Source organism: Pseudophryne corroboree, chromosome 3 (genome assembly GCF_028390025.1).
Source record: "Pseudophryne corroboree isolate aPseCor3 chromosome 3, aPseCor3.hap2, whole genome shotgun sequence".
In the NCBI taxonomy this organism is placed as follows: Eukaryota; Metazoa; Chordata; class Amphibia; order Anura; family Myobatrachidae; genus Pseudophryne; species Pseudophryne corroboree.
Genome location: NC_086446.1, coordinates 389488800 through 389500904, shown reverse-complemented (window position 1 = coordinate 389500904; position 12105 = coordinate 389488800). Strand labels below are relative to the sequence as shown.

At 47.8% G+C, this 12105-nt stretch overlaps 1 protein-coding gene across 1 annotated transcript in view; it reads right to left on the bottom strand.

Moving 5' to 3' along the window:
- Positions 1-8348, bottom strand: part of VPS25 (vacuolar protein sorting 25 homolog) — a 39463-nt gene extending 31115 nt beyond the window's left edge. The window contains exons 1-2 of the mRNA XM_063960046.1: positions 8170-8348; positions 1292-1437 (exon numbers count right to left, since the gene is read on the bottom strand). Of these exons, the coding sequence (XP_063816116.1) occupies positions 1292-1437; positions 8170-8216 (193 nt within the window). The 5' untranslated portion in view covers positions 8217-8348. The remainder of the gene's footprint in view (positions 1-1291; positions 1438-8169) is intronic.
- Between the last annotated feature and the right edge of the window lie 3757 nt (positions 8349-12105).

The window sequence follows — 12105 nt, the reverse complement described above, 5'->3', positions numbered from 1 at the left end:
CGGATCACTTGATCCGGGAATTTGCAGGGGGACCCTTTTCCACTAGGGAAAAACACGGGTAAATGCGCGCCCCCGCTCATTTACCCGTGTTTCTTAGAGCTAGTGGAAAAGGGGTATAAGTCACCATCATAATGTCGGTGTGAACCTCTGCCAAAGTTTCTATAGTTTAAGTAAATACCCACTGCTGATGTCATTGCTCCCTGGGACCAAGGCTTGAAGCTAGCAAAACAGTTATGCTTCCTGATCCCAGGTGGGGCTTCAACACGCTCAGCAGAATGAAATTAATTTCTTGAAAACAAGGAAGCAGTAATAAAGTAGCAAGTTTCTAGGTCACGTCTGGACAATCTTTGCCTCTCCAGCTGTTGTGAAACTACAAGTCTCAGCATGACCTGCCACAGTTTTGCTATTAAGCAATGCCAAAACTGTGGCAGGGCATGCTGGGATGTGTAGTTTCACAATAGCTGGAGAGCCACAGGTTGGCCAGGCCTGGTGGTATATTTACTTTTTTCTTTATTACAAGCTAAAAACCAACAGAAAACGATCTAAACCGATGTTGTGATTCTGGGGCTAAAACACACTACATCTACTAACATTTCAAAATGAATATCAAAAAGCAACTGTTATTCCATGTGTGTTATAGTCCCTGAAACACAACAAACTCTCTTGTAGTACGAATCTTCTAAAGGCAATAGGAACAATTCAATTACCTGCACTTGCAGATTCCCAGTCTCATAGGGCGGTGTCTAAAAATCCATGACCCCGGGCCAAGATTGGGCAACGATCTGCGGTGTCGTTGACAGCGTTTTTACATCATAGCAAAGGCAAATTACCGACCTCCGTGGCTAACTGAATTAACCACAATAAGTCAGATATGGCATTTCATTAACAAGCATGAGTAGTAATCTAGCTAAACATTGTCCTAAAAAAATTGATTTTCTCAAAACAAGATACATTTCTACAAGAGGTTCAGTATGACATACCGATGGCTGGGATGCTGGCATACTGTATACTGACAGCAGCATCACGGCCACCAGTATGCAGGCAGTTGGGCAAGCACTAGGAAGCTCCTTGAACGCTCGCCACGCTGTGGACACCCACAGAGGGAGAATAACCAATCTCGCTGGTATTCCGGCGGCAGCATTGTATCACTGTGCAGGATTCCGGTGGCGGCATTGTGATCGCCGTGATCCCGTGCTGCGTTATCTTAACCGATTCCCCCTACAAGGCATTAAAACCATTACTCCATATAAAACAACAGAACAACTACTACTGCAGACATCTGAAAGGATACTTTGTATTTTCTTATTGTTGAACAAGGGGCTTTCTTGTATTTCCATTACATTTATTGTGTAAATTTTGTTGTGGCGGCAGTAAGATAGAACTAAGGAGCTCCACGCTGACAGCTGCTTCTGTCTGGTGTCAACATTAGGCTGTAACCTGTACACACACAATAAGACGGCGATCAGTTATCAGTTTGTGTTTTAGAAGATGACCAATACATCGGATGTCTCCTTCAGGATCCCGGAGAATTGACAACCCTACTTAAAACCTGGACTGTTATGCTGCCTTGAGGACCGTGTTTGGGAACCTCTGATATAAAGATCTTGATTTATCTAAGTACTTCTGTATGCATTCCTGTCTGATTTGATCTAGGGTACATTCTGGGTTTTAGGGATATCCATGGTTGAGTCCAGATAGGTAAAGCAAATTTACTGAGGTGCTAATCAAGACATCTGTGTTCAAGCATGGATATCTTTAAATTCTGGATGGTAATGGCGGAGTTTGGGAAACTCTGGATTACAATATTTACTTTTTATATACAAAAATAGGATTTTGAATACCTACCGGTAAATCCTTTTCTATGGGTCCGTAGAGGATGTTGGGCCGCTCAAAGAACCATGGGGTATAGACGGGATCCGCAGGAGACATGGGCACTTTAAGACTTTCAAAGGGGCGTGACCTGGCTCCGCCCTCTATATCCCCCACCAGACTCAGTTTGGAACTGTGCCCGGCGAGACGGACATTTCGAGGAAAAGATTTAACAACAAAGGTGAGCACAACACCAGCTCTCGCCATAAGCATGCCGTACAACATGGCAGATAACCGAACACATGTCAACGGACATGAACAAGATTCAGCAAGAAGCTGAAAAAACCATAACACCAACTGTGTTTAACCAGAACTACACTGCAGATACAGTACGCACTGGGACGGGCGCCCAACATCCTCTACGGACTCATAGAAAAGGATTTACCGGTAGGTATTCAAAATCCTATTTTATATTTCGTCCTAGAGGATGTTGGGCCACTCAAAGAACCATGGGGATTATACCAAAGCTCTAAAAACGTGCGGGAGAGTGCGGATGACTCTGCAGCACCGATAGACCAAAACTAAGGTCTTCATCGGCCAAGGTATCAAACTTGTAAAACTTAGCAAACGTGTTTGACCCCGACCAAGTAGCAGCTCGGCAAAGTTGCAATGCCAAGACACCCCGGGCAGCCGCCCAGGAGGAGCCCACCTTCCTAGTGGGATGGGCATTCACCGATTTCGGTAACGGCAAGCCTGCCTTGGAATGAGCCTGCTGAATTATTTGACAAATCCAGCGGGCAATGGTCTGCTTGGAAGCAGGACCTCCAATCTTATTGGGAGCGTATAAAATAAACAGAGACTCTGTTTTCCGCAATGGAGCCGTTCTGGCTACATAGATTTTCAAAGCTCTGACCACATACAGAGACTTATCCTCAGCCAAAGCGCCAGTAGCCACTGGCACCACAATAGGTTGGTTAATATGAAAAGAGGAAACCACCTTTGGCAGAAATTGTTGCCGAGTTCTTAACTCAGCACGATCTTCATGGAAGATCAAATAAGGGCTCTTGTGAGGCAAGGCCGCCAACTCTGACACCCGCCTAGCGGATGCCAATGCCAATAAAATGACAACCTTCCAAGTGAGGAATTTCAACACCACTTTACGTAAAGGTTCAAACCAATGTGACTGAAGGAATGATAACACCACGTTAAGGTCCCAAGGTGCCACAGGGGGCACAAAAGGAGGTTGGATATGCAACACCCCTTTCACAAAGGTCTGCACCTCAGGAAGTGAGGCCAATTGTTTCTGAAAGAAAATGGACAAAGCAGAAATCTGCACTTTCATGGAGCCCAATTTAAGGTCCGCATCCACACCATTTTGTAGAAAATGGAGAAAACGTCCAAGGTCAAATTTCTCCACAGGAGCTTTCTTGGACTCGCACCAGGAAATATATTTCCTCCAAATACGGTGATAGTGCTTCGACGTCACACCCTTCCTGGCAAGGATAAGAGTAGGTATGACTTCACTGGGAATACCCTTTTGGGCTAAAATCTGGCGTTCCACCGCCATGCCGTCAAACATAGCCGCTGTAAGTCTTGATAGATGAACGGCCCCAGCCGCAGCAGGTCCTCGCGCAAAGGAAGAGGCCCGGGATCGTCGACCAGTAACGTCAGAAGATCCGGGTACCAAGTTCTCCTTGGCCAGTCCGGGACCACAAGGATCGCCGGTATGCTTGTTCTTTTTAGAAGCCTCAGCACCTTTGGGATGAGAGGAACCGGAGGGAACACATACACTGAGGGGAACACCCAGGGTGTTGTCAGTGCATCCACCGCGTCCGCCTGAGGGTCCCTGGACCAGGAACAATACCTCGGAAGTTTCTTGTTGAGGCGAGACGCCATCATGTCTATATGGGGAACCCCCCATCGATTTGTTAGCAGCGTGAAGACCTCCTGATGGAGGCTCCACTCTCCTGGATTCAGGTCGTGTCTGCTGAGGAAGTCTGCTTCCCAGTTGTCCACTCCCGGAATGAATATTGCCGACAGAGCGCTTGTATGCCTCTCCGCCCAGCAAAGAATCTTTGTGGCTTCCGCCATTGCCGCTCTGCTTCTTGTGCCGCCTTGGCGGTTTATGTAAGCTACTGCCGTGACATTGTCCGATTGGATCAGAACCGGCAGGTTTCGAAGAAGATGTTCCGCTTGTAGAAGGCCGTTGTAAATGGCCCTCAATTCCAGAACGTTGAAGTGAAGATGAGTTTCTGGACTTGACCATCTTCCCTGGAAGGTCACCCCCAGAGTGACTGGTCCCTAACCTCGGAGACTTGCATCCGTGCTCACTAAGATCCAGTCCTGGATCCCGAACCGACGTCCTGCAAGGAGGTGAGAGCTGTTGAGCCACCACAGGAGGGAGATCCTGGTGTTGAGAGATAGAATTATCTTCCAGTGTATATGTAGGTGGGATCCGGACCACTTGTCCAACAGATCCCACTGAAACACTCTGGCATGGAACCTCCCGAATTGGAGGGCCTCATATGCCGCCACCATCTTTCCCAGCAATTGAATGCATTGATGAATGGAAACCGTTTTCGGTTTCAATAAGAGTTTTACCAAACTCTGAATTTCCAGAGCTTTCTCCACAGGGAGAAAAACCTTCAGCTGGACCGTGTCCAGAATCATGCCCAAAAACGCCAATCGGGATGTCGGGATCAACTGTGATTTTGGCAAGTTCAGGAGCCAGCCGTGCTGTTGCAGAACTGACATGGACAGTGCAATGTCCTGTCACAACTTGTCTTTGGACTTCGCCTTTATCAGGAGATCGTCCAAGTACGGGATAATTGTAACTCCCTGCCTGAGCAGGAGAACCATCATTTCTACCATTACTTTGGTAAAAATCCTTGGAGCCGTGGACAGACCAAACGGCAACGTCTGAAATTGGTAGTGCGTATCCTGGATAACAAACCTCAGGAAACTTTGGTGAGGAGGATAAATGGGGACATGAAGGTAAGCGTCCTTTATGTCCAAGGAAACCATGAATTCTCCTTCCTCCAGACTGGAGATCACCGCTCTGAGAGACTCCATCTTGAATTTGAATTTCTCTAGGAATAAGTTGAGAGATTTCATATAGGTCTCACCGAGCCGTCCGGCTTCGGCACCACGAACAGGCTTGAATAAAAGCCCTGCCCCTGCTGATGTAGGGGTACCGGGACCACAACCTGATTTAGACACAATTTTTGTACTGCACCGCAGATAAGTTCCCTTTCCTGCAGTGAAGCTGGCAAGGCTGATCTGAAAAACCGGCGAGGGGGCACATCTTGAAACTACAGTGTGTACCCCTGGGATACAATCTTCAACATCCAAGGGTCTAGACCCGAGCGAACCCAGACCTGACCGAAAAGCCTGAGACGTGCCCCCACCGGAGCGGGTCCCTGTAAGAGGGACCCGGCGTCATGCGGTGGGTTTAGCAGGAGTCGCGGAGGACCTCTGCTCCTGGACACCCGAGTAGGCGGGTGCCCTTTTTCCTCTACCTCTGGTAGCCAGAAAGAAGTTGCCTTGGCCCCTTCTATACTTGTTGGGCCGAAAGGAATGCATTTGATAATTTGGCTGTTTCTTTTGCTGCGTAGGAACCGAGGGCAAGAAGGTAAATTTACCCGCGGTAGCCGCTGATACTAAATCAGTAAGGCCTTCACCGAAAAGTTCTCCTCCCTTAAAGGGAAGGGATTCCATATTCCTTTTGGAATCAGCGTCAGCATTCCACTGATGAGTCCAAAGCGCACGTCTAGCCGCAATGGACATAGCATTCGCCTTAGCACTAAGGAGGCCAGCATCACGTACAGCCTCTTTCAAGTATGCAGCTGCATCTCTAATATAACCCAGCGTCACCTGGATGGAATCTCTATCTAGATTCTCCCAATCAGAAGACAAAGTGTCTTCCCACTTTTCAATAGCTGACCCAAGCGGATGCAATAAGAGGCCTGAGCAACGTCCCTATAGTAGTGAAAATAGCCTTCAGGGTAGCCTCCTGCTTACTGTCCGCCGGCTCCTTAAGGGCCGTCAACTGAGCTGCAAGGAGGGCTACCTGTTTAGACAAACGCGCCAGGGCTTTGTCTACAGTGAGGGGATTCTCCCACGGGTCCCTATCCGACTCGGGAAAAGGGTATGCCACGTTGATTCTTTTAGGAATCTGAAACTTTTTATCAGGGTTATTTCTAATACTATCAAAGAGAGCGTTCAGTTCAAAACAAGGAGGAAAAGTAACCGAGCGCTTTTTCTCCTTGTAAATCAGGACCCTAGTTTCAGGTGTAATAGGGTCCTCATTAATATTCAAGATATCTTTAACAGCTACGATCATATACTGAATACTCTTAGCCAATCTTGGATCTAATCTGGAATCAGCATAATCGACATCGGCATCAGAGTCCGTGTCGGTACCTGTGTCAACTAATTGGTCAAAACTACGTTTGTGTGACCCTGCAGAGTCTTGCAACTGTAATAAAGCGTTCTCTACTGTTCTCTTCCACACCTGGGATTGAGACGCAGACTCATCAAACTTTTGATTTAATGATGTGACACTAGCATGCAAAGCATTCAAAGTAGTTAACCAATCTGCAGTCGGCGGTGCCGACAGGGCCATTCCCAAACATTTGGTGTCCCCAACAAATTGTCCCCCGGAGAGGAATAATCAGCCTCCGACATGTCGACACCTGAGACAGCACACACACCAAGCAGTGAGGGAACACAATGGGAAATAGCCAGCTCACACCCCAGCGCCAAATAAGCAGGTCTGTGAACAACAAAGATGTCCCAGAGCTGTCTGCGCTTGTTTTACATAAATAAATATGCCCCCTCTATGTCTTTTTAGCCCCCTGGTACTTGCTGCGGAGAGGAAGGACCAGCGACTTCAGTTTGTGGAGGAGGAAATGGCGCCAGTGAGCAGTGAGGAAGAAGCTCCGCCCCAAACATGGCGCGCTTCTTCCCGCTTTTATTATTTAATTATATGCCGGCGGGGATTAGCGGGCAGTGCCAGGGCACTATAGGATTATGCCAGCCTTATACACACCTCCCAACTGTCCCGATTTCAGCGGGACAGTCCCGCTATTCAGACACTGTCCCGCTGTCCCTCCCGCGGGTCACAGTGTCCCGCGGGCGGGGGGGCAGTTGGGGAGGCTTTGATCACCCGCTGCTCTGCAAAGCAGCGAGTGATCTCTAAATAGATGCTGTGCGCACGCGCACAGCATCTATTCAGTGCAGGGAGTGAGCCGGGGGCTGCCCAGCTGCTCAGGGAGCGCTGGGCACGCCCCCAAAATGACTAAAACGGACCCACGGCGTGTGGCCACGCCCACTCGATTGTAGCCACGCCCCTCACATGCGAGACCACACCCCCTTTTTCGGGGCGTGTGTCCCGATTTAGGAACATTCAAAGTTGGGAGGTATGCTTATATATGAGGTAATATATGCTCCCCAGTGCGCCCCCCCCAATCGCCCTGCACCCAGCGGTGTGTACTCAGCGGGAGCATGGCGCGCACTGTGCATAGCCGCTGTGCGGTACCTCTACGATGCCGTATTGAAAGACGAAGAGAAGTCTTCTTTCTTCTTATACTCACCTGTCTTCCGACATCTGGCTTGAAGAGGGGGGACGGCAAGCTGTAGGAGGGAGCATCCAGGAGAGCCCGGCGTTTGTCTCCCCTCAGGAGCTGAAGGCATCCTGTCAGCAGCAGCAGAGCCCTGGAACTCATCAGAAGTGGGTCTAGACTGCTCTCCCCTCTTGCCCACGAAGCAGGGAGTCTGTAGCCAGCAGATCTCCCCAAAATAAAAAACCTAACATTAAGTCTTTCAGGGAAACTCTAGGAGATCCCCCTAGTGCCCTGTGTCTCGGCCGGGCACATTTCTAAAACTGAGTCTGGTGGGGGATATAGAGGGAGGAGCCAGGTCACGCCCCTTTTGGAAGTCCTAAAGTGCCCATGTCTCCTGCGGATCCCGTCTATACCCCATGGTTCTTTGAGCGGCCCAACATCCTCTAGGACGAATTGGAAACTTTAAGAGCTTCAGGAACTTAATTTGAGTAACTAACAAGGCCAGTGAGCCTGACATTGTATAAACACATTGGGAGTGATACTCTGCGGTGTATTCTATAATAGTATAACAGTTCTTAGAAAATAGTGAGCAGTATTTATGCTATTATTGCGAACTGAAGATTCGTTAAACCCAGCACCGAGAAAGTTTAAACTTAAGTGAGTACTTCACTCATTTATTCCCCCACTTCCTGCCGGAACTGTAATGTGTAACACCTGCACTAGCCGCGGTGCTCCCCTCTAACCCTTCCCCTACGTCCTGTAACACACTCATCCCAGGGAGATGGGCGGCTCTCACGTGTAGAAGGGGGGGAAGTTGTACTGCCAGGGCCACTCGAAGCCCATCTCCGCGGCGCCTCCTCTGGTCTCCTACGGCCGGGACCGGAGACACAACAGTCTGTGCCGCACAGTTCCGGGTTCCGACAGCTGCCGCTGCTCGTGCGCTGGCAGCTGATTGGCCGGAGGGTGAGGCCTGGTTGGTGAGGAGGCGGGAACGAGATGTTGCCATGGTAACACAAGTATATAGGCGAGGTTTGACAGTCGTATCATATAGTGTTATATACACATTATTATCGTAGTTATGGCATTATATATGTCCATGCAGCACACACATCTAATAAGCATTTGAAAAGGTTAAAGCTTGATATAACTTGTAATATATGCTGTGTGTAATGCAGACCTGACTCTTTACAGTGAGATCATGCTTTGCTTGTTTTATTCTAACTTCAGTCACCTGGGCCATGCTGATTACCTGAGGACATACTTTACTTTGACATACTTTTACAACTTTATAAAATGTTTGGGGTTACTGAAATACACCCCAACCCCCCAAACAAGACATAGTGTATGGATGCACATCAGAAGCCCACCATCATGGTAACTAATACCCCTTTCACACCCATACCTCCCAACATGACCCTCTCCAGGAGGGACACAATGCTCTGCTTCTGGACTTTTCTATTAATGTATGATTGCCATCACCTGTGCTGAAACACTTTTCTTATCCATTAACCTGTTCAAAACAAGTGATGGCAATCATAAATTAAGGAAAAGTCCAGAAGCAGAGCATTGTGTCCCTCCTGGAGAGGGTCATGTTGGGAGGTATGCACACCGCCAATGCCGGATCCCACCTGGGAATTGGAAACAGGTCCTTCCCGGGTGGGATCCGGCATTGGACCCTAACTGCTGGCTTCCTGACCCGGCAATATGCCGGGCCAGTTGCCATAGGGGCGGGGGGCAGAGGCGGCGCTGGGAGATGAGCTCATCTCCGCACCACCTCTTCCCTATGTAGTGGATGGGTCCCGGGTCGCATCGCTGCCACTGACACGGTATTCAACCCTGGAATAACACTGCTTTATTCCCGGGTTGAATTACCGGATCAGGCGACCCGGGAATTCGACCATGACCCTTTCACTCCACACACCGACCCGGGATATTTGTGCAGTCTGAAAGGGGTATTAGCATCGATAGAAAAAAAATCATATGATTTGTACATGCGCAAAACCTATGCAGTGCAGCCGGCCGGTGATGGGACTGGGGGCGGGATCAGTAGTGGGACCCGAAGCAAACATCGGAACACCATCAAATAAAAAACATTGATGGTTACGAACCATTGTGTTCCGATGTCCATCCTTAGGTTAGTGACTGCAGTTATATGACCCATATTGCTGGTGCCTATGAGGTCTATTTACTAAGCCTTGGATGGAGATAAAGTGGACAGAGATAAAAGTACCAGCCAATAAGCTTCTAACGCCCATGTCACAGGCTGGGTTTGAAAAATGACAGGTGCTGAGTGGTCGGTACTCTTTCTCCGTCCTTTTTATCTCCGACCAATGCTTAGTACATAGACCCCTATATCTGTCCATAAGGGCATTCCCTAACAAGAGTTAGTAGATTGAACTCAGGATGCTGCAGCTGGAAAATTAGTGTGAAAAGCATCACCAGCATTTGTATGTTACACAGTGTAATTATTAACATACACATAGCGGAACAGGTACCATGTCCTGGGGTAGATGGCAGTGTACAGCAGCCAAGAGATCACACAAATCCAAGGTTTATGGTGCAACTGGCCTCATCCAGTTTTATTAAGCAGCAAAACAAAATAAAGTAAAATAAATACCTTACCATCTGGCACTAAATTAAACACAAGTCATTTATAACTGACTACAAAAAAAAGAAGTTTTACCAAGCATAGCTCACTTGTTTTATAGTAGCAGGTTTCTCTCACAGAGACTCTGCAATCTCCTTTATACCCAGGCAGTGTGAGAGACCTAGTGATGATGCTAACAGCCTTATAACACTGTCATGCGGATAAAATTACTAATTAGCTTTTGTGAGGCCAACAGGCCCTAAGATCCGAACTAGGCCTAATGAATGGCGCCCACCCAACCTTCTCACATCCATATCCTAGGACCCCTTAACTGGCTTTTAACAAAAGCCAAAATCCTCTCAGCAGTCATATCTCTCCTGGGGTTTTAAAACACAGGATAGAAAACTTGGGCAAATATACCTGCCTTCCAACACTATTCCAGTATTCTTGATTCTTGTCAAACCCCCCCCCCCCGTTTCGACCTAGGTGGCGGATCACTTTTGACCTTATGTAAGGTCCAGTGTGGAGAGATATCTGGCTGTTCTTAGCCTTACTATCAGCTCATCCACATGGGGCATGGGGTATGCATCAGACTTTGACACTGCATTTAACTTATGGAAATCATTGCAGAAGCATAGGTTGCCATCTGGTTTCAGAATTAGAACTATAGGGATTGACCATTCACTGTTAGATTCTTCTATAACACCAAGTTCTAGCATATTTTTAATCTCTTTAGAGCCTCTCGCTGTGCTTCAGGAATTCTATATGGCTTTTAGTTGATCTTGACCCCTAGTTCTGTGACTTTCATGCCTTATTATGGCCATGCAGCACTGAAGATATATCCCTGTTCCTAATGAGGATCTCTTTAGCGGGTGTGGTTCATTAGGTCGACTTGAGTTAGGTTGACATACATTGGGTCCTCCACGTTTGGTCAACATGATCACTAGGTCGACATGGTCATTAGGTCGACATGTGCTAGGTCGACATGGAAAATGTCTATATGAGGTTTTTTTACTTTTTTTGGTGTCGTTTTCTTCAAAAAACTGACGGAGAACCCAAATTAGTGCACCGTAACCCCTCGCATGGCTCGCTTTGCTCGACATGCTTCGGGCACGGTTCCTCGCTGTGCTCGGCACAGGTTACCGTTCCCAATTGTAGTCCACGTGGATAGTTAAGTATGAAAAAGGTCAAAAAAATGAAAAAAATTGTGAAAAAACCAAGGCAACCTTTTTCCATGTCGACCTAATGTCATGTCGACCTAGTGATCATGTCGACCTAATGCATGTCGACCCAGTGTATGTTGACCTAACTCATGTTGACCTAATGACCGCCATCCCTCTTTAGCCTCATCCTTTTGAGTAGCTGACAGTGTCTCTGATACCTTCACTTCAGGAAGAGTGGGGGTCGAAGTTACTGGTGGGCAGGGTTCAGTTGATAGGGCTAAAATATCTTTCCAGGGTTTAACCAATTAACTGACAATTTATTTCCCAAAAACCGCTCCGAAATTGTCAGGTTTTGTTATGAGTGAATTAGGTGAAGAACATGAATTTAACCCTATACCAAATGATTTTAGTAAAAAAAAAAGAAAACAAAATATATATATTTTTTAAAAATTGTTTTTTCCCAAACACTGAAACATCGATCGGGAACATCGCGACCATCGGAACATCGCGACCATCACTGCTTTCATTTTGAAAGCCGGGACAGCCTCCAGATATACAGGGGGGGTCTGGGGGTGGCTTGGGAGGGTTAATTTACACTCCCCAGTGGCTGCCATTGTCTGCAGCCGCTGGAGGGGGGGGGGGGGGGGGGTAATGCCGCGCTGACTGATCACCAGTGATCGGCAGCACGGCAATCAATAGGGGAGAGTGCGGGGAGACAGAGGGACCTTCCGGTCCCTCTGACAGCAGCAGCGGAGGGAAGTTTCTCTTCCCCGGCGTTGCTAACACTCTCTATCTGACTGGTCGCATCCTGTGCGACCAGGTCAGATAGTGCACTTGCAGGCATGGTCGCATCTGATGCGACCATGCCAGGCAAGTCGTTAATTAAGTTAACTTTGTAAATTTATTCAGGCTTTCTTTTGCCTGGTTGGTATACTTTGTAGTTAACCTGATGCACTTCCTCCCTGTTCTCAAATGGACCTTG